General features: G+C 37.7%; 1 protein-coding gene across 6 annotated transcripts in view; it reads right to left on the reverse strand.

Moving 5' to 3' along the window:
• Window positions 1-595: 595 nt before the first annotated feature.
• The window catches only part of mtmr3 (myotubularin related protein 3), a 38,467-nt gene continuing 16,658 nt past the window's right edge, over window positions 596-22,404 (reverse strand). For 3 of the 6 annotated variants that reach the window (XM_055168711.2, XM_055168708.2, XM_055168710.2), the window contains 14 exons: window positions 21,006-21,102; window positions 20,737-20,850; window positions 20,118-20,320; window positions 19,818-19,949; window positions 18,653-18,764; window positions 16,390-16,585; window positions 14,786-14,971; window positions 14,237-14,407; window positions 13,126-13,271; window positions 11,517-12,942; window positions 11,168-11,278; window positions 8,165-8,253; window positions 4,062-4,088; window positions 596-2,634 (listed from right to left, as the gene is read on the reverse strand). In XM_055168711.2, coding sequence (XP_055024686.2) covers window positions 2,463-2,634; window positions 4,062-4,088; window positions 8,165-8,253; window positions 11,168-11,278; window positions 11,517-12,942; window positions 13,126-13,271; window positions 14,237-14,407; window positions 14,786-14,971; window positions 16,390-16,585; window positions 18,653-18,764; window positions 19,818-19,949; window positions 20,118-20,320; window positions 20,737-20,850; window positions 21,006-21,102 — 3,182 coding nt within the window. In that variant the 3' untranslated portion in view covers window positions 596-2,462. The remainder of the gene's footprint in view (window positions 2,635-4,061; window positions 4,089-8,164; window positions 8,254-11,167; window positions 11,279-11,516; window positions 12,943-13,125; window positions 13,272-14,236; window positions 14,408-14,785; window positions 14,972-16,389; window positions 16,586-18,652; window positions 18,765-19,817; window positions 19,950-20,117; window positions 20,321-20,736; window positions 20,851-21,005; window positions 21,103-22,404) is intronic. The other 3 variants (XM_055168713.2, XM_055168712.2, XM_055168714.2) reach the window with 2 other exon arrangements.

A 22,404-nucleotide genomic window follows, 5' to 3' on the forward strand; every position in this document is an offset into this window, starting at 1 on the left:
CATTGATAAGCTTAACATTTTTATTGGTAACACCTAAAAAATTATTTCAACTTAAATGTTCTCCCTGTAAGTGACATTGATAAGCTTAACATTTTTATTAGTAATGCCTAAAAAAATTTTCAACTTACATTTTCTCCATTTAAAAGTGACATTGATGAGCTTAACATTTTTATTTCTAATGCCTAAATTTTTTTTCAACTTACTACATTTTTATTGGTAAAGCCTAAAAAGTAATTTCAACTTAAATTTTCTCCCTGTAGGGGACATTGATAAGCTTGAAATTATTTTTTTAGGCATTATCAATAAAATGTTTAACTTAAATTTTCTACCTTTAAAAGTGACATTGATAAGCTTAACATTTTTCATTGATAACACCTCAAAAAAAAAATTTCAACTTACAATTTATATTCAAGTGACCTTAATAAGCTTAACATTTTTATTGGTAACGCGTAAAAAATGTAAACTTAAATTTTCTCCTTTCAAGTGACATTTATAAGCTTTAAATTTTTATTGGCAACGCGTAAAAAAATAAAAAATAAAATTCACAGACAGATGCTTATTTCCACAAGACACAGAAGCACACAGTTTGAGACGATTAGATTGGAATTCCACTTTTATTCTTATAGAGGTCTGCAACAGTGTCTATTTCTGATGGTTACCAATGTGCAAAATATAAACCATGGGATTTCCTTTGCTGGAAAAAAATTCACATTCATGGATTGGCGTTTATGCAAAAGCAGATCCACTGTTTACACTGAATCCACAACACTCTTTACTTCTGAAAAGGTGCAGATATCATCAGTCAGGAGAATTAACGCCTAGCAAGAAATCCAAACCTTCAGAAATTTCACTAAAGTATCAGATGACGACTATTGTCGCCACTTCAACAAGTTATGTCATTATTTACTAGCACTCATATCTCTCTTAACTGAGAAATCAAATGGAGTACAGTTGTGATGCATTTAAGGTGTTGCATTGTTTTTTCTAAAACAGATGTGGTCGTTTAATGTGTATGAAGATTATAAAAATTTAACATAAAAAGAGCAATATCAGATTGAAAAATTGAAATGACACAAGTGCAAGTAAATATAGACAACTATACTCATTCCTCATGTGTTGGCGGTGGGAATTCTTGAAATAAACCTTTGCAAAGAAAAAAAAAAACAGGAGGGTGTAAGCAAAATAATCAGATTATAATTTGTGTATCATTTCTCAAATAGAAGTGATAAAAATACCAAATGTGTGTGTGGAAGTGTGAATGTTGGTGTATTTTTTGGGATATCTATATTCAGTGCAGCTCACACACATCCAATTACCAATCAACACTGATTATCCTGTCAATCAATTGTCAAGACCGAACATACTCCAAAAAGATGGCAATAAATAAGTGTTAAAAAATTGAAATCAAAGAAAGAAAAAAAACATCTGGGGCCATCTGCAGCATATCAAATAAAATACCTCTCAAATATATACGCCATTCAGATTCTTCTTTTAGCGCAAGAAAAATAAGAAAAAAATGAAATACATTACAAAGAAAACCCCAAGTGACTACAACTGGGGAAAATAGACAACTTATATTTGGTGACTAATTTAGTGAGCCACTATTCAAGAATTCTATACAATTTCTCATCTTAAATGCTATACGTCTCATTCTTATATCAGTCTAATATATTATCTCATTATTTTGTCTCGCATTTATGTTACAAAAAAATGCATTAGAGTGATAAAGTCTCTGCTGACACACAGCTGATCAGAAAGCCAAGAGCGCCCTCTAGCGGTCCATGCTGACATCGGTTTCTGTCTCTACATTGGAGAGAAAAGGTGAATGATATTCAAGCACATCCATGACCATTGTATGGAGTTACTAACAAACAGTCATTAATCAGGAAATGTGTGCGTGAAACGGCTGTCCAGAATTTGGCGCCAATAGACTGCGCACCTGTGCAGAAAATAAAAAAAAGAGGGGAAAAACAGGTTTCTACTCCTTTTTCTTCCTCAAAAACAAAAAAAAAGAGAAAGCCTGATAAACCAAAGAAATGGATATATTAGGAGTTGATAGATAAAGATGAGAACTCAAAATCAAAGCTAGGACGTTGCGGCCTTGTCCAAGAAGCACCTTTCCCCGTGCGGCATTCCCAAGAACACCACTGAAATCTAATATCTTCGTGAGATGAGGAAATCCTATTAAAAAAAGATTGATGTTGCACCATCCACTTGCACAGCTTTATGCAGCAGGGACAGGACAAGTTTCATCGTAAATGAAGACAAGCTTTCAATCGCCCCCCCAAATAAGTTCAGCAGTCTCTTCCGCAAACGCTAACTGAAAGTGCAAAGCATCCTCCTCTCGCTCCGTCCCGTATATACACACGATTCCATTTCAGGTAGTCTCTTCTCTGAACTCATCCCTCGGGTCCTCTGCAGTTGTACTCGTCCAGCTGGCTTGACCCGTTTCTGTTCCGAGATCAGTTGGAGCTTGCCGTAATGGGTTTATCCAGCTCTATCTCCAGAGATGGTGCCAGGGTCTCCAGGTTGCTAAAACACGACTTGCACACGCGACTGGGTTCGAACAACTGCTGGCTTGGCACCGGGATCTTCTGATCGCAACAGCTGGCACAGAACACATTCCCACAATTCCTAAAGATGGGGGGGAAGTCACAGAGAAAGAAAGAATTTTGAAAGAAAACAGGTAACATATATATATATGTATATTAAAACATTTATATTTTTAACTTGGGCGCAGACTTGTGAGATTAATTAATATAGTGCTGAAATAAAGCCTATTTACATGTTTTTGGTCACCGTTTGCTTTTCAAAAGTATGCACAACATTCATCCGAAATACAACTTTTTATATTTAAAACAATTATGAGCATAACTGCACTGAAAAAAAAAGATTTTCAAGAAAAAAATATCTTAGTAATTTTGTCCTGCTTTCAGCAAAAACATCAAAAAATTCCCAAACGAAGATGCTCTTTCTTGATGAGCAAAACGACCCAAGAAAACAAGTCTAGTTTTTAGACCAAAAATATCAAATTTAAGTGATTTTGTGCATAAAACAAGCAAAAAATAATAATAATAATAATCTGCCAATGGGGTAAGCAATTTTTTTTCTTGAATTTAGTGTTTAAGAAAAATTTTCAAGATTTTTTGCTTACCGCATTGGCATATATTTTTGCTTGTTTTATGCACAAAATCACCCAAATTTTATAAATTTGACTTATTCTCTTGGGTCGTTCTGCTCATCAAGAAAAGCATCTTAATGCAAGAATCCCTTGATATTTCCACTGAAAACAAGACAAAAATACCAAGATTTTTTTCTTGAAAATAATTTTTTGCAGCCGATCTGGTGCAGAGAAAAAATATAGATAGGATGAAACGGTTTTTCCCCGAAAATTTTCCTGGAAGGCATTTCGTGAAACTTTTGTGAAAATCACAAAAAATGCTGGTGGGCAACTTTTCAAAAAAATGTCTGGCGTGGAATGAGTTAAAAAGTATACAAGCTCTCTATTATATCTTCAATATGTCAACAACAGGTGTTAAAGTGTTAAGGGTTGGGGAATAAAGTCTTATTCTGGACCAAACACATGCAGATTCACCGAGGTGCTTCAAATCATCCATCAATTCACACGCTGCGTGTCATAAACCACACATTTGTTCACGCTCAAAACATGCAGCCCATTTTAATAACCACTCACGTGATAAACAGATGCACATGCAAAAACGGAAAGAAAACTGGCTTTCTGGGTCACACATACTATAACAGAATCAATAACTTGATTTGCGTGATGTTAAAAACCATGAACTCATTAATATATGACCATATCAACACCTATTTCAGTCGATAAACCCGGGTCGCAGGGTAAATGTGCAACAGCTCTGACGCCACTCTCTGATACCTGTAAAAATATTAAGGGACCCTAACATCAACAGACATGCATCTGAGCCGTTTCAACCCCACGAGGAGACAGAGAGGAGTAGAGGAGGATTAACAAAACACTGAAGCGATGCAGGATTAACAGACTGTGAATGAGCCCAAGAAAGAGAGAGAGAGACAATTCTCACCAAACCTCTTCCATGTGCTCCCTGCCTCTGTGATAGGGAAAAAATCAAGACTTCAGCTCTGTTACGAAACCCGTGAGCTTCTCTATTTAGCCCGTCACATGTGTCTTTTATAAAGAAGACTATCCCAGAATGCTGAAAATTGTGAACGAGAGAAATGTACGCACTAAAAGCAAAGGAAAACTATACTGGTAGTCTTAGAAAGTTGCTGCTATACAGTATGTAGACAGCAGGGCAGCTCATAAGCTGCTAAAACATGACATCACTGTAATATTGAAACCATCACAAACGTTTCCTGTAACTTCAGTCTGTGATACTGCTTTTTTCACTTTACACTGCAAAAAATGACTGTCTTACTTCGTATTTTTGTCTCGTTTTCAGTAAAAATATCAAAAAAAATCTTAAATTAAGATGTATTTTCTTGATGAGCAAATGACCTTAGAAAATGAATGTAGTTGTTAGACCAAAAATAAGTGATAAAAAATGTAAGGGATTTTGTGCATAAAACAAGCAAAACAAATCTGTCAATGAGGTAAACAAAAAAAATCTTGAAAATTTTTCTTAAACACTAAATTCAAGAAAAATTCAAGAAAAATTTGCTTAACCCAGTGGTTTTCAAACTTGGGGCCGGGGCCCCCAGGGGGGCCACGAGATGGTGCCAGAAGGGCCCCAGTTTTATGACATTTTATGTAATACATTAATTTATCATGAATTCTGTGCAATTAAACCTAAAAAAAATAAGGCTACTAACCAAAAGCACTACTTTTTTGTATAATTTAATGTTTTTTTTTATTAAAATGTTGAGTTTTAGAACAGTTTTTTGTCAGAAATTTTCTTTGGGGGGCCGCGTAGGAATGCACCGTACACAAGGGGGGCTGCACACCGAAAAAGTTTGGGAACCACTGGCTTAACCCATTGGCAGATTTTTTTGCCTTTTTTAACACAAATTCGCTTAAATTGTATCATTTTGCTCATCACACTGCAAAAAATGATTTAAGAAAAAAATTCTTAGTATTTTTGTCTTGTTTTCAGCAAAAATATCTAAAAAAAATTCTTAAATTAGGATGCTTTTTCTTGATGAGCAAAACGACCCAAGAAAATAAGTCCAGTTTTTAGACCAAAAATAAGTGATAAAAAATGTAAGGGATTTTGCGCATAAAACAAGCAAACAAATCTGCCAATGGGGTAAGCAAAAAATCTTGAACATTTTTCTTAAACACTAAATTCAAGAAAAATGTGCTTACCCCATTGCCAGATCTTTTGCTTGCTCTATGCACAAAATAACTCAAATTTGATATTTTTGGTCCAAAAACTAGACATAGGCTACGTTCACACTGCAGGCTGAAACGACCCAATTCCTGTATCTGATGTATTCATGACAGTCTGAACGACACAGATCCGATCTTTTCAAACGTGACTCAGGCCACTTGGGTATGTGGTCCTGAATCCGATACGTATCTGATCTTTTGAAATGCTACATCTGTCTAAACGGCCAGGTCACATGTATCCGACCCGTATGTCATTGATACGCTACAAACGTCATAATTCTGCGTTGAAGTAGGTAGGAACGAGAATATAAACAACAACCATGGCGGACGATGCTGCTGAGACCAGTCAATGGAAGGGAAGCGAGGTCATAGATTTAATTAATATTTGCTAACACTGCTCCACAAAATGCCATGGCCAAAAAACCTTGCTCTCCTTCTTTTTAATTTTCTTCTTAAAACCATTGGGAAAATAACTTTAATATTGCAAAAAGAACAATATTAAATATTAAATAATATTGACTGTTGAGTACTCTTCTGCGTATGCGGGTCACTTCTGGGTCATTTCACGTTCACACTGGAGATCACAAAAGGTCACATTTAATTAGAAATGTGAACGGCCTTTTTCAAAAAATCGGAATTGAGCATTGAGCCCTGCAGTGTGAACATAGCCTTATTTTCTTGGGTCGTTTTGCCCATCAAGAAAAAGCATCCCAATTTAAGATCTCTTTGATATTTTTACTAAAAACAAGACAAAAACACCAAGAACTTTTTTCCTGAAATCATTTTTGCAGTGCAAGAAAATACATTCTAATTCAATTTTACTGAAAAAAAGACAAAAATACTAAGTAAGAAAGTCATTTTTTTGCAGTGTATCACTGTTGTTTGTTTAACATGTTGACTCGAGAGTGCTTAGCAGATTAAACAAATTTCCCATCTGTGTTTACAAATGCTGCATTGAGTTATGAGGAAATACTAAAATGTTGATTGACAGAAGGCAGAGAAATTATAGAGACAAATAAAAAGTTTCTGCAATGGTAAGAAAAAAAGTCGATGAAAGAATGACACTCAGTGACGTACATGATAACAAAGAGACAAATAGGGCTGCACGATATCGTAATATGCGAATTTGCATCAACCCAAAACATTTTTAAATAAGTACGTTTTTAAGTATTAAAATTATTCAGTTGTTGGATATCATTGCTAGATGCATAGTGTGATATTTCTGTTGTTGTGACCCTGGAGCACAAAACCAGTCATAAGCCGCACAGGTATATTTGTAGCAATAACCAACAATACATCGTATGGGTCAAAATTATTAATATTTTTATGCCAAAATAAAGATAATCCGATTTTGGTCGCAGATCGGTATCGGTCGTTCATCGCATTAAATGACGCGATCGGTGCTCGCTAAAATTGCTAATCTCATGAACAGATCTTTCTGTTTACTTTTGTCATCATATGGCTCCTAAATGTGTTTTTTTTTCCGCAGTGCGAGCATTTTTACAAAGCCTTGCTCATGTGCGACGCGCAAATGTGGATTTCTCTTTCTGCCTTTACAGAAAGATATGTGTTTTGTCTACGAGGGTGCGCTCTCGTCCAAAAAGAGTGATGCGTATTCACATCCCCATCAAACAGCGTATACAACACAAAGAGCTTGCATATCAGCTTGAAGAATCAGTATCAGGCATTGGCATCGGCCGATCATGAAGACAACAAAACGGTACTCTGTATCGGCTGCAAAAATCATAATTCGGAGCATCCCGAGCCAAAATCATTAGGATATTAAGTAAAGATAATGTTCCATGCAAATATTTTGTAATTTTCCTACTCTAAATTTATATAAAAAAATGTATTTATAATTAGTAGACTGAAACCTTTTGGTAAATATATTAGAATACCCCCCATAATTTCTGCATAGTAATATTAACATTATTAAGAACTAGATTTTTTAAAGTAAAATTATAAATAAAATAAGTTAATGTACAAAATGAACTGTGTGGGAATAGTAAGTCTTATTATATATTTTCTTGTATTATTTAACTGTTTTATAGTCACTGAATATAGTCCTAAAAAATAAGTAAATTTTAATCAAAAAACTTTAGAGCGTTCAAGTCTGCTTAAAAAATCTTAGTTCATTTAACTTTTAAGCATATAAAATCCATTACATAAAACATTTAAGCGAAATGAACTTAAAATGATCAGTACATGTTGTAAGGAATACCCAAAATCCATTGTGCCTGAATATTTTGATTAGTTAAGCTTTTTCACAGAATAACAACTGATAAAAACTTTAACTACTTAAGTATTTGTTAATAAAATGTCAGAGGCTTTTATATTATTAATGTTGTTTTGTTGCAAATTATAATTTGGTGAAGTCACTAAGAGTAACTAAGTCCATACAACTATGTAAAAGAAAATAAACAGTGAATACAACCTACCCTACAACAGTAAATAAGATTTATTTAATATTTTTAGGACAGCAATGCTTCAATATTTTAAAAAAGTAATATACTACACCTAAACGATTAAAATAAATATAACTTCTAAAATAAAATAATTAAGTGACATGTTTTATGTATTATTAAGTAGATTTTATTTGATTTTGGTATACAAGTTGTACGATTTCCTGAATATTTTGATTTTTTTGCACCCTTATATTCCAGATTTTCAAATAGTTGTCAAATATTGTCATATCCTAACAAACACATACATCAATGTAAAAGCTTGTTTAGATGATGTACAAATCTCAATTTCAAAAATATCGACCCTTATTTGTAGTCCAAGGTCACACATATCTCGTGTCCATAAAGACGCGTGTCTTGTGTGCTGTAGTCTTACCGGCAATGGTGCTTTCTTGTAGCCAGCCAGAAGCCTTTTTCACAGCCGTAGCACTGAGCTGCCAGATGGTCCGGATACCAACGGGTCACCTGCAAAAATTATTCACATGAATCTCTAAATTAAAGTTCTTACTGCCTTTTATAAATAACATGAAACGTCATTACAACTTATTTCTGTTGTATTTTACAGATTATTTCATAGGATTTACCCTATGGTAAGCTGATCTGAATTTGTTTGATGATGAGGGATTGAATCATCCTAGGTTATGTTATTACTTGGTATAAATTTTCCCTGCCTGTGCGGTACAAAAGTTATGAAATGTTGATGAAAGATCATGAAACCAAAAATTTTTTCCTTTGTGATATCATGCAATGATTAATTGTTTACAATAAAACTTTATCTGATTCCCAATTCGAAGACTGCAACGTTCGAAGGACGTATTCTAAGGGGGTGTGCACACCAAAGCTTTTACGCCTGCGGCCGGCGTAATGTTTTCAATTGTTTTCAATGGAAGCTCAGCGTTTTTCAAAAAAGCCAGCAGCTAGCATTTTTTCTGTGTGCTGAAAGCCGGCGTGTTTATCCGCGCTGAGAGCTGAAAGTCGAAAAATTTTCAACTTTGGGTGAAAAGCTCAGCTCGTCAATGTCAGCTCTCACACGGCCGTCCAATCACAGTGGAGAATGGGCGGGACAAATATCACAACAACCAAAGCAAAAGTATCACAGCAACCAAAGCTCTCAGCTGAAAAACAGCTGGCATTCGTCGTCCTGCAGGCGTTTCCAGATGCTTTTAAAAAATTTGGTGTGCACACCCCCTAAAGGCCAATTTATACTTTTGCGTTAGGTGCGCGTTATATGTACGCCGTAACATACGCATAGACGCGAACCCTGTCGCCGTAGCCTTCGCAGTACCTGACGTGCACCTCCTCAAAAATGTAACTACACGTCGAAACGACGCGGACTGCAAGATCTGTGATTGGTCGGCGTGAATGCATTGTGTTTCCTCCTACCATTTCGTCGGTTAACTGCAGAGCAACACAAACGCAGAAGTATAAATGCTCATGACGGCATTGCCTACGTGTGTAGCGTCTGGCGTACCCTACGGCGTAACCCCGACGCAAAAGTATAAATTGGCTTTAAGACTGACTATGTCACAGCAGAGTGACTGAAAGCTATTAAGGCCTTCCCAATTTGAAGGATACTTAAAATGAAGCCTCAAAATGAAAACCAAGGCTACCAAGTATACAACAAATGGATAATTTACAGCCAAGGCCATCCCAAGATTCATTGCGCACCTGAAACGGCTAAATATAACAGCTGGATATTTTAAAATAAACAATTAAAACCTTTATTAAATAAAAGTGTGTACAAAGGTTCTTGTCACTGCTTTAGTATTATAAGTTATGTTTTGCATGAATATTATTTGTATGTTGTGTTTCTAAGGTTGATTAATTTGATATACGGTTTGTTAGTTTATTCTACAGCAACGCTTCACATTTAAAAAAAATAAAAATAATGTTTATTATAATAAGTAAAAAACGTCTGTGCTGTGTCCCGCTGACAGGTGCGGTGGGAGCGTACAGAAGGTGACACAACTTATGGATCCTCCGAAGGCTAGACGGTTTCATTTCAGTTTTCAAAAAACACTACAAAAAATTACTTTCTTAATTTTATTGTCTTCTTTTCAGTACAAATATCTAAAAATAAAACAAGATACTTCTTCGATGAGCAAAATGTCCTAAGAAAATCACTTAAATTGTATCTTTTTTGTCGAAAAACTACTTATTTTCTTAGGTCATTTTGCTCACCAAGAAAAAGCATTTGATTTAAGAATTTTTAGATATTTGTACTGAAACGAAGACAAAAATACTAAGTACACTGCAAAAAATGATTTAAGAAAAAATTTATTCGTAATTTTTGTCTTGTTTTAAAGTAAAATTATATAAAAATTCCTAAATTAAGATGCTTTTTCTTGATGAGCAAAACGACCCAAGAAAATAAGTCTAGTTTTTAGACCAAAAATATAAAATGTAAGTGATTTTGTGCATAAAACAAGCAAAAAAATCTGCCAATGGGGTAAGCAAAAAATATAAAATAAAAACTAAATTCAAGAAAAATTCAAGAAAAATTATCTTACCCCATTGGCAGATTTTTTTGCTTGTTTTATGAACAAAATATTAAAAATCCCCAAATTCTATATTTTTGATCCAAAAACCAGACCCATCCTCTTCGTTCTGCTCATCAAGAAAAAGCATCCCAATTTTAGAATTTTTTTGATATTTTTACTGAAAACAAGACAAAAATACCAAGAAATTCTTCTTGTGCAGTGTAAGAAAGTCATTTTTCACAGCGAACAATTACTCGCTTTCGAGGACGCATCCTTCGAAGGACCCAGCCTTCGAATTGGGACACAGATCATGAATGTGTATTAAGAAGGTAAACAGGGTCAGTTTTGAAGTCAAACTTTATTTAAATCTTAAAGGGGTGGTTTCCCGGACAGGTCTTAAGTCGAGTCCAAGATTAAAATGCATGTTTGAGTCATCTTAATAAAAAAAGCGTGCACTGCAATATTTTAAAACATATCAGTGCCATTGTTTTGTCTCAGGATGCACACCAGTAATGTTTTTGGTAAGGTACAACATACCTTGTAAAACTATTTCAATGTCCTAATATAACTAAGGTCTGCCCGGGAAACCATCCCAAAGAATCTTAAATTATCTAACAAATATAGTACATCTTATAGTTTTTAAATCACAAAAATACTTTGTAAATAAATAAAGCAAATAATAAAACGAGAAAAATTAAATAGTCTGGTAACAGTCCTGAAACGTCTTGTTCATTTAAACAATTGTCCAGGATTTCCGATCTGTCCCACTGGTGTCTGTCTATTCCATAGGTGTGCATTCATAGGTGTGTGTTCAGGTGTCTATTCCACAGGTATGTATCCCACAGGTGTGCTTAGGTGTGTTCCTCAGTAATGTTTTTAGGTGTGCTCCTCAGGTGTACCTCAGTGTCCTGCTTGTCCACCTGCTCCCAGCTGGCCTCAGAAAAGAGTTCAGTACTGCAACGGGACAAACAGCTGGGCTCCAGATTGAAGTCAGAGTCTGCCATAGAGGTCTGACAGAAAGACAAAAGGAAAAAACATCAAGCCCATGTCAACAGAGACACTTCTCAATGATTTTACTTTAGTTGACCAACATTAAAAATGTTAATATCAAGCATGGTGGTCTCTAATGTCTGATAGAATTCCCATTTATCCCAATAGTTGTTGAGGGGCCAGTTCAAACCTGAGCCCATTTTAAACAATCCTGGAGCATACTACCATACTAACAGTATGTACACGCAGCACGCTTACCACTTCGTCTGCCATGTCTCCATTGAGGCGCAGCATCCCAGCAGACTGTTGGCTCTCCAGGCGACTCCAGAGCTCCTGTACCTGTCTCTTCAGGGCTTCCACCTCCAATTGGTGACCCGCCTCGATCTGCCTCAGGCGCTGCTGCACGACATCGGTGTGCAGGGTCAGGCCATCATCATCTAGATGGCTCCGGGCCGAAGGCGGTTCTGGGGGAGTGAAGCTCGGCCGCCCCAGAAATCCCAAATGCAGGCAGCGATGGTGGGAGCAGGTGCCCCGTGCGTTTAAAGTCAGCGAGCCGCAGCTGGCGAGCGACACCTGTCGGCTAAGCGATGTCCGTTCCCCGTTTGTGCGTGCCCACTGTGGCGTGGAGGGCTCTGGGTCTGGCGATTCTCCGTTACAAGTGGGATTATGGGGGTCAGCAGAGGTACAAGAGGATGGAAAGGCACTAAGAGACGGCCGTTTGGGGATGTCGTTTATAGTCCTGGTGGTGCCAGCTTCGGCATCGAGGCCTTGTTTGAGGCACGGGGATTCTGCTAACGTTTTAAGAGGGTGAGGGATAGTCAAGGGTCCCAGACTCTCCGGCCGAACACCCAAGTCTTCCGTAAGCGTCTCCGTGGAGCTTTCCAATAGGGAAAGCCGTTTCTCAGCTTGTTCAAGAGCCTCAGATCTGATCTCTGGTCCAGCGGTAGATGCCTGGCTCTCGGGCGGCGGCTTATCAACCCCAAAGCCATTACTAAGAGTCCTAAGGCCATTGGGTGGGAAATTGGGTGCGTTACAAGAGGGGTTATGTTCCTGCAGGGTTTCCTCGGCTGGTTCCTCCGAGTCTTGGCTTTCCGAGGTACCTCGGCTGAGAGCAGAAGAGGTCTCCGAACTTCCATCCTCTGAACAATGTCCATTGACGTTTCCCTCTCCGAGGCTTTCGGCTTTAGTATTAGCCGTTAGTTGCGTCTCAGTAACAATGCCGTTGTTGCTCTGAACCTCTGCCAAATGTGCAATATCGTTCATCTGGCCATTAGGGCACTTTTGAACAGAGGTATCATTAGTGTGGTCTGTCTTAGCATCTCTGCGATTATCTGGTGTGGAGTCGTCCTTTGTTGCCTCCTGTAGAATGTTTTCCATCTGACCCATAGCCACACCCACTGTCAGGGACAGCTCGGCATCATCCACCCCCTCCATCACTGGCAACCTGACATCCTCTGTGCCCCCGTTGGGCAATGTTCCCATACGTTCCACGCCATTGACCCTCCCCTCTGGATCTTGAGATGCAGCACTGTCAGCCCCCGTCCCAATATTGAGTTCCAGAGACCTGCGATGGTCCTGCCACTTCTCATTTAAACTGGGATCGCTGGAACGTCGATTTGAGGTCAATGGGTTTCCAACTTCACAAGCGCTGGGCAAGTTATCGAATGAGCGAGTCTTTGGACGCCTGTTTGGATAAACGAGGTGACAAAAAGCTCAGTTTGCTTATGGGTGGAATGATGACAACTTAAAAAAATGCTTTATTTTATGATTGAACGGTTTCATAATATTCTTAACAAGATTGTAAAGCTTAAGAAGGTATATTAAATCACATGAAGTTGCTGCTTCGGCACAACATACTCTGAATTACCTGCCCAGGGGCTGATCCTCAGAGTTGGCACCAGGTGCAGGGTAGGGGGCACAGGAGTCATCCGAAGGGGTTGTGGGTGAAGAGCTGGGGAGGTAAACGCCTGTCCATAGCAGAAGATTACGCACGTGACATACGGGATGCAGCACCTAAGCAGAAACAGCAGATTATTGGTCGACTGACAGCACATTAATTAAAGGGATAGTTCATCCAAAAATGGACCCCATGATTTACTCACTCTCAAGTTATTCTTGATTCACAAAAAAGTCCATCCATCCTTCACAGAAGTAATCCAAACGTCTTCAAGGGGTTAATAAAAGGACTTCTAAAGGCAAACAATGCGATTAATATTTAAAACTTGACAAACTAAAATAACTAGCTTCCACTCATCATGATGCCACGACGTAAATGCATTCTCTCATGAGTGGGATGTTAACATTTTAAATATTGATATTTTTCTTTCAAAATGACATTGATTGCCCTCAGAAGGCCTTTATTAACCACCTGAAACCCTGTGGATGTCTTCTGTAAAGTATGGATGGGCATTTTTTGGTTTCAAATCAAAAGCACCATTTACTACCATTATAAAGCTTGGAAGTCCAATTGTATTAGTCTGAGAAAAGATAAATCAAATACATAAAGGATGGCTTGATGGAAAGTAAATCATGCGGTCATTTTTATTTTTGATTTATCCCTTTAATTTCCATCAATCTTAAAGACTGAAAGAAAGATTTTTTGACATTATTTTTTGTGACAAGCAAGCACCTCCACCCCATGTTATATCACCATGATGCAATAAAGTTGCAATGCTGCAAATTTTTTCTAAACGCAAAATGCAATAATGTTTTCTTTAACTTTATGTGAAATAGTTTAACACGGAAATAAAGCACAGAAGACAAGATGTGAAAATCAACTTTAAATAAAAATACGACTGAAATCACAATAAAGTATTGTATAAAAAATGATGGCAGTACTCTCTAAAAAGTTTAAATAGACAGGAAATGAAAGGACTCAGTAACATGCATACACACAGTAAATCTTACAGATAAAGATCAGAACAGGAGGTGAAATTAAATAAATGGAGTGATGAAAAAAGGAATAGAGGACAACGTACGGTCTCTGAATGGGACGAGTAGAGCATGTTCCTAAAGGAGCGGTTGGCCGGTCTAAGGAGAGACCACACAGAGCAGGTCCTTTCCTGGATGTGTCTGTCTTCCCGCTCCTTCCCGCTGTTACACAGGAACGTCCCGAACAGACACGAGTATGTGTGCTGTACGAGCTTCACCTGGTATAACCAAAAGAATTTAGGAACAAGTTATGACAACAAACAACCAACAATCACCTTAACTCTTTCCCCGCCATTGACAAGTTATATTTCCACTATTATCCACAAGGTGAGGCTCTTACTCAACTTAAAAACACTGAAGCATCCACTGATCCAAAAACAGTAAAAAAAAAAAGTGCATGTTTTGATCATCACTCTGAATCTGAAATGCATTTATCTCAGCATTTTGCTCAAGAAAATGTTCTGGAAGGCATTCAACTTTTGTGAAAATCATAAAAAATGCTGACCCTGGCTGGTAACTTAAAAAAAAAACCCTGGCAGTCAAAGTGTTAAAAACCTTTCATTTTAAAGATAAAAGGTCATGCTGATGTCACCCACCAGAAAGGCTTCATTGAACTCGAATGAACACGGGAACTGTCTCTGAAGCTGGTGAACGCAGTCTAACCACTGCAGGAAGACAGGACAGCGCTCGTTCAGATCCTCTGCGTTTTCTCCGTGACCGCAGCGATCTGCGAACTTGTGCCCAAAGTCCAACCACTCGATCTCAACAAGCACCTGAAAACCCTGAAAAAGACGAAAGTGTTTAGTTTAGTGATGTGCATTTATGTCATTTTTCATTTCGATTAATCCATAGGTCTGAAAAACGAGTACTCGATTAACTGGAGGCAGGGCAATCAAAGGGGCGGGGTGTATACGTCATGGTGAAAATAAAAATATTTGTATTAAAAACACTCAAATAATTTTTTTTAGCGCGGTAGACGTGATTCCGCCTTATTCGCATGTCTAGTTTACGCGAATGGCGCGAATTAAGCGTTGCCGTGTGAAACACGCGAATGAAGCGCGTAAACTCAAAATGTTCAAGCGGCAAACTATACGCAGTAGATGCGAATTTGATGCCTCAAACGCGGCTGGTGTGAACCCACGGTGGTAACAGGAATAGCTGCGTGATGCACACTACATAATATTAAGCCTTATATACAACATAAATGTATTATACAACGTGCATATATCTGCACAAAATTCAAGACTTAAACTAAGTTATGTACTGGAGAGAAAGTCTCGTTGTGGATGTGCACCATAACAGCCCGCTTTAAAACACGTCCAGCCAAAGCACAAGCTTCATAACATTTAGCAGCTTTTGCTATCATTTTAGCGATTAGCTGTGTCGTGTCCTCCTCTCACCTGTTCTCAGTCAAGATGTAATGCTGGTATGGCTCTCTGGTATCTCTTGACATTTGATGTTTAAATATTAAATGATATGAGGGAACTTGTGACGGCGCTGTACATTTTGCATCTGACTGACTGTATTGTCGTCCTACCGAAGTGAATCCCAAAAACATGCCATCCTTTTAAACCATAGTGCCTCAGTGATGTGAAGTGTGTTTAGGCTTCAAAGCATTGCGCTGAGTGGCGGGTTGCAGCGGCGCGGGTGCATGGCCTTTATCTGGTTGTTTTTTAATCATGCATGGTAACGTCACTGATGTCATATGCCGGTTTGCGTAGCTCAACACAACGTTTCAAACACGCACCCAGTCTTTTCTACTAAAGGCTCTTGTAATTCTTACCAGACATCCAAATGCCGCCAACCACAGAAAAAACCCACATGATCATCGTTTTCGTGATCGATCATCAATGCCACAATCGAGTACTCGTGCCCATCCCTGGTATAGATATTAGACAGATGTTCTCCTGGGATTTTCCAGGTCAAAAATTTTATCTTTTTTAAGTAACCTTTTGGATTGAGTCTTTTCAGGGGTATATAAATTGAATTGTCCATTTAAAAATGTCTTTTAAGGTCAGAAAACTACAAATATTTTAAAATTTCCTCCATTTTATTGTCTATATAAACATGGCCTTGTAAACATTTCAAACCACAGGATTTAAAATAATCCATTATGGATTTATCCAGCATGTGATATAGCTTATAAATTCTTGTAATAGCTTAAAAAACATGCCCCCTCCTTCAGAGCGATCTAACTCACCTCAATGGTGCGGTAGAATGGGTCCAGCAGAAGTTTGGCAAGTGCCACTATCTGAGGGGTGCGGTCCCATCCATCCGAGCAGTGCACCAGGACAGGCCTGTGGTCGCGGTCCACAGCGTTCACGACGAGCAGAGATGCTTTGAGCAGAAGCGAGAGATGTTGCAGCCACTTTGTGCTCTCCAGAGCAGACAGCCAGCTGAAGACACAACAAACCCAAAGCATTAAACACAGCACAGACCCGACTCTAACATACAGATGATTGAAGTACTAGAGTACGTTTATGTGTATAAGATCAGTAAGTACAGGAAACCATTCACCTATATATAAGAATATTATTCTGCTGGCCAACACAAACATATTTAAGTAACTAGAATTTGCAACAACATTAAATATATTACAGAAACCCAAATGTTTTGGTTTTGTAAGACATAACATATACACAAATGTAAACAAACATGCAATTCTGTCCTAGGTCGGTCTTAATGCTTAGCTCTTTTAAGTTTCTTGTGCCTGAACCTCCCCAAAAACAAGACCCCTTTAAAAGTGAAAAGAGGTCATTGTGAAAGGAAAAGCACTTTTACGGGAACATTCTGACCTCCTGCAGCGAGACATTTAAAATCAGACCAAAAACGAGAACCAGAGAACCAGATTTATTTATTTGAACAAATCACGTCGGCTGCTAAGAAACCCAACATTAGGGTTGATGAGAGAGAGAGAGAGAGAGAGAGAGAGAGAGAGAGAGAGAGAGAGAGAGAGAGAGAGAGAGAGAGAGAGAGAGAGAGAGAGAGAGAGAGAGAGAGAGAAAAAGTTGACTTCAAAACACAGAGGAGTGGAAACATTGTGGATGTAAGGGGAAGTAAATACAAGCCGATGTGTGGCCAGAGAGAAAGTAATAGAAGGAAAAGAAGTGGAGGTGCAAAATATTAATGAGCTGGAGTAAGTCCCATAATTCACCAATGACATCACATGAACATAGCACCACCCAGCTAAATCTGCACAGTTAATAATACACATTCACTTTTAATTGCATCATTTAGTTTAAGTGTTTAAACCGGCTTTTACAGGTGTGTAACACATGTTTAGTTATTCTCTCTGCTGGTAATTGTTCAATAGGACTTCTCTAGATGGTGAAGATTGTGAGAAGAATGTGGTTAGTGCAGAATTCAACTAATAAACAGATCTGGGACATTATTTTTATTGTGGCTGGAAATTAAAAATTGACTTTTAGTTCATCTTTGATCCAGTCTATACCATACTATACTGCTTAACTCTTTTCCCGCCACTGATGAGTTATCTCATCAATTAAGAATTATCATGTCATTTGCATAAAAAAAACATGTTCCTCATGAGGTTTTATGGTTATCTGTGATACCGTGATTATCCACTAGATGGCGCTTTTGCTCCATTTATAAAAACTGAAGCAAAAAATATTTATTAATTTTCCGTGTATGTTTTGATCATCGTTTTGAATCTGATCTCTAACAAAAAAAAATTACAACAATGCAATTATTTTAGCTTTTTGCAAAAAAAAATTCTTTTTAAAGAAAAACACTCATATTTAAGAGTTTATAAAACAGAGAAAAAAATTATGGATGAAACGTTTTTTTTTCCCCGTTTTTGTTTGTTTGAAAGCAGAGGGTCTGTTCTTTCATTTTATATTTGTATGTTAATATATTTTTAGATGAAAATTTATCTATGCACAAATGCATTTAAAACTCAACTAAATAAATGGCACATTAAATTAGCATTATTTATCTTGTAGGTCAATCTCACTCTTACAAGAATACAAAACAGGTACTGTTTCGGAATAGTGAAAATTTGTATTTTGGTATAAGCACTTTGGTATAAGGTATTACTGGCTTCCTATGACAAATTGCTTTATTGTTTCCTTATCTATTCAAGGCGCTTTGCATAAAAGCGTCTTCTAAATGCCTAAATGTAAATGTACTGATGAATTAAAGGGATAGTTCACAAAAAATGAAAATACTGTTTTAATCACACTTAAGTTGTTACAAACCTGTATAAAGGAAGATTTGTAATCAACATTGCTCAAAATATCTTCTTTTGTGTTTAGCAAAACAAAGACATTTATACAGGATTGTAACAACTTGAGGGTGAGTAGGATTTTCATTTTTGGTGAACTATACCTTTAAGTGGGTCTGTTTGTCCTATCGAATGGTCTCCAGAAGAAGAAGAAGAAAAATGTTGCTCATAATACTGAGTGGCTATATTGCATTGCATTAGCTGTTTATTGGAGTCTTACTTGGCAGGATCGGGCATCTGTGTGCAGAGGGAACGCAGAGACTGGAAACTCTTGCGGATGGAATGAATGTTGGCCATGCCCATGAACACCACCTCACAGTTAGGGTAGTACTCTACAGGACAGAACAGGCGAGTGTCTCAGCACATTAAAAAATAAAAAACATCTGACCATAGGCCAGTAGAAATCAACAAAACACTGCCCCATTCATTTTAATGAATCAGAATAAACTCAACAATTGGATTGAATCACTAAATCTGCACAGCAAAATGGGAATCCTAATGGAAACACTGCATATATGTGACCTGTGACCACAAAACCAGTCGTAAGGGTCAATGTTTAAAATTGAGATTCGTACATTAATTTATACATAATTAAGCTTTCCATTGATGTATGGTTTATTAGAATAGGACAATATTTGACAGCGATACAACGATTTGAAAATCTGGAATATGAGGGCAAAAAAGAATCAAAATATTGAGAAAAATCGCATTTAAAATTTAAAGGGGACATTTCACAAGACTTTTTTAAGCTGTCAAATAATACTTTGGTGTCCCCAGAGTCCTTATTTAAAGTTCTAGCTCAAAATATCATATAGATAATTTATTATAACATGTTTAAATTGTCACTTTGTAGATGCAAAAATGTGCTGTTTTGGGTGTGTCCTTTTAAATGCAAATGAGCTGATCTCTGAACTAAATGGCAGTGCCGTGGTTGGATAGTGCATATTAAGGGGTGGTATTATCCCCTTCTGACATCACAAGGATCCAAATTTCAATTACCTATTTTTTCACATCCTTGTGGAGAACGGTTTACTCAAACTAAGTTTTTCACATTTTCTAGGTTGACAGAAGCACTGGGGACCCAATTACAGAACTTAAATATGGAAAAGATTTTCATGATATGTCCCCTTTAAAGTCCAAATGAAGTCCTTCAGGAACACATTTTACTAATGAAAAGCGCTCGATATTGGCTTACCTCTGTAATGACCTTGCAGACTCAATGGGGATACATAAAAACCAAACTTGAATGATCTTAACTTAATATCATAAAGATTTTTGGCATAAAAGAATAATAAAAGACAAATATACCCGAGCGACTTACGACTGGTTTTGTGGTCCAGGGTTACATATATGTTTCTGTTACAGGAAAATCAGTAAAAGAGCACCTGGACATTCACACCCTCCTCCTTTGGCTCTGTTGGCCACGGCAGCAGCGTAAGACCTGGCATCCAGGATCAAAAGTTTACGAGGTTGGATGGCCAGTGACTCCACCTCTGAGCTGTTAGTTATGGACGAGTCTAAAGTGACAAGAAAACTAAACTTAAATATCATGTTTAAATCTGCATGCAAAAAAAATAAAAAAATTAAAAAGATATGAACACTTGACATTGTTTTTCAACACCTGAAAAATGTTAAGCACTGTTTATTATGTTAAATCTTTTATATCTTTGATTCCTGTTACTGACCGAAGTCCACATCCGAGAGGTCGGCTCCGTTAGTGTACTCGCGGGAGACTGAGCCATTGGTAAGGCCTTTACAGGACCTGCTGTCCACAGCACATGCCCTAGCAATGGACTGCACCAGGTGCTCATCATCTGCGTTCCTCCAACCCCACCAGCTAACCTCAGGTTGACCGCAGCGAGCAATCACCGCCCCGGTGCTCTGGTGCCTGGAGGAAAGATGAATTAGTGGTTAAACAACTGGGCTACTCACCAAAAGGTCCTTGGTTAACCAATTATCACTAGCTTTAAATAAAAAAAACATCAGAAAAATACTAAAAGAGAGGAGCTTTGTGAATACAACAGTTATAAACAGAAACCATGGGCACAGTACAACAACAAAAAACACAAGAAAGACTTTTTGTCAACATGCTGCTAACCTAAATAACAATGTGTCATCAAAAACATTTGATTTCTAAATAAAAACTTTCCAGTGTCCCCACATCCTTTTCATTGGCTGTGACTTGTGATTGATGGTGTCTTGAAGCATTTTCACACTCAGTGCGGACAAACAAATCACTGGACGTGTCCTATCTGGTTAAGACATGGTGTTTGATTCTGGTCAATACATCGGAGTCTCACTAACCTGTAAACCACAGACGGAATTCTCTTCCAGGAGCGGAAGGCTGCCACATTGTCCAACTCCGAGTCTGTAATCCAGGCTGGCACCAACAGCAGTTGAGGGTAGCTGGAACACAACCTGGCAATGCCAAGGGGCAAGAAAAGGGCACAGTGATCAGAACAAGGCACCAGGCTGAATGGTGCCCGCCCTTATTACGAATCATGTGCCCTAGACAAAATGTGTTTAGATGCATTTAAACACAGAGAGCTCATTTGTGTTTTTGAAAGACTTACTTGTACTTGTTGTTGATCTCAGATATTCTCCAGGCGTTCTGAGTGTCGAAGCCCATTCGCTCAACCTCATTGTGAAAACGTGACATCACATGTTCACCTGGAGGGGATAAAGTGGGGAAAAAAATAAACAAGAAGTCCAGAAGTTGGTGACAGTTACCAGGCTTTTGATATGGGGTTTTTGACATTTTGACATTTACCCGGAGTTTGCCTTGATCCATATATAAGGCGCTCTGGATTATAAGGCGCACTGTCATTTTTTGAGAAAATTAAAGGCTTTTATTACACGGCTCTCTGGAATGCTTGATTCTGATTGGTCAGTTGAGACAATTGCAGGTTCGTTCTTTTCAAATAATAACCGTTCCAAAGTAATAACGCATAGCCGGTGCTACTTGTATGTTTTAAATCCCTCCGCGCCAACAAAGATAACTGTTTGGCGCCATCTTGTGACAAACACTGGACAACCACAATTAAGAATGAAAATTTTGACATTCATCTTAACATGTACGGAAAGAACAACGACAAGACACAGAGAGCTTACTGAGACTGAACTTGACAAAATAAAGCATGACAGCTACGAAGCCAACACACAAAAAAATACCGAATGGGCATTAAAACTTCTCAAAGACTGGCTAAAAGAGAAAAAAATGGAGACAGACAAGTATGAAGCAGAGGATCTTAATAAGGTATTAACGATCACTTTATGCATCTGTGCAAAGTTTCGCGGAAGGATAAAAATGTTAATTTAAAACAAATATGCCAATAAAATGTTTCAAATTCATATTCATGTCCAGTTTTTTTCTTATGTGGCAAGTAGCGTGTAATAAGCGGGATAATGTAGAGGCAGCCGGTAGTTATCGGGTAAATAAGCCCCTTCAGTGTGATACAAGACCCTCTGCTTCGTGTCAGGTCCTGATCACACTGTCGGGGCTTATTTCCCGATAACTACCGGCTGCCTCTACATTATCCCTTACTTATGTGCGCCTTATAGTGCGGAAAATAAGGTAAATACTATTAAGTCTGACTGCATGTTTATACATATATTGATGGATATAGAATAATTAAAGGAAAGACAAATATAATGCCTAGAGTAAGGCACAATTTTTTTTTAAACTGCTTTGAACAAAGTTCTATACTAACTTAATTTTAAGTATTTCTACGAGTTACCCCACCAAAAGCTAATAAATGATTGGCAAAAACACAACTGTTACAACACTGCTTATTCAATGTACAATAAATAGATAACAATAATAATTTTACTAAATTCCGAACAAAAATGCAATTTAAAGTAGTCTTGTATCGTGATACGTATCGTATCTTGGCCTTGTATCGGGAAATTGTTGGCGATATACAGCCCTAGTGCATGAACTATTCTGATGAAGAAATTTGCATCATACTCACT

Source organism: Misgurnus anguillicaudatus, chromosome 5, assembly GCF_027580225.2.
Source record: "Misgurnus anguillicaudatus chromosome 5, ASM2758022v2, whole genome shotgun sequence".
NCBI classification, from domain to species: domain Eukaryota; kingdom Metazoa; phylum Chordata; class Actinopteri; order Cypriniformes; family Cobitidae; genus Misgurnus; species Misgurnus anguillicaudatus.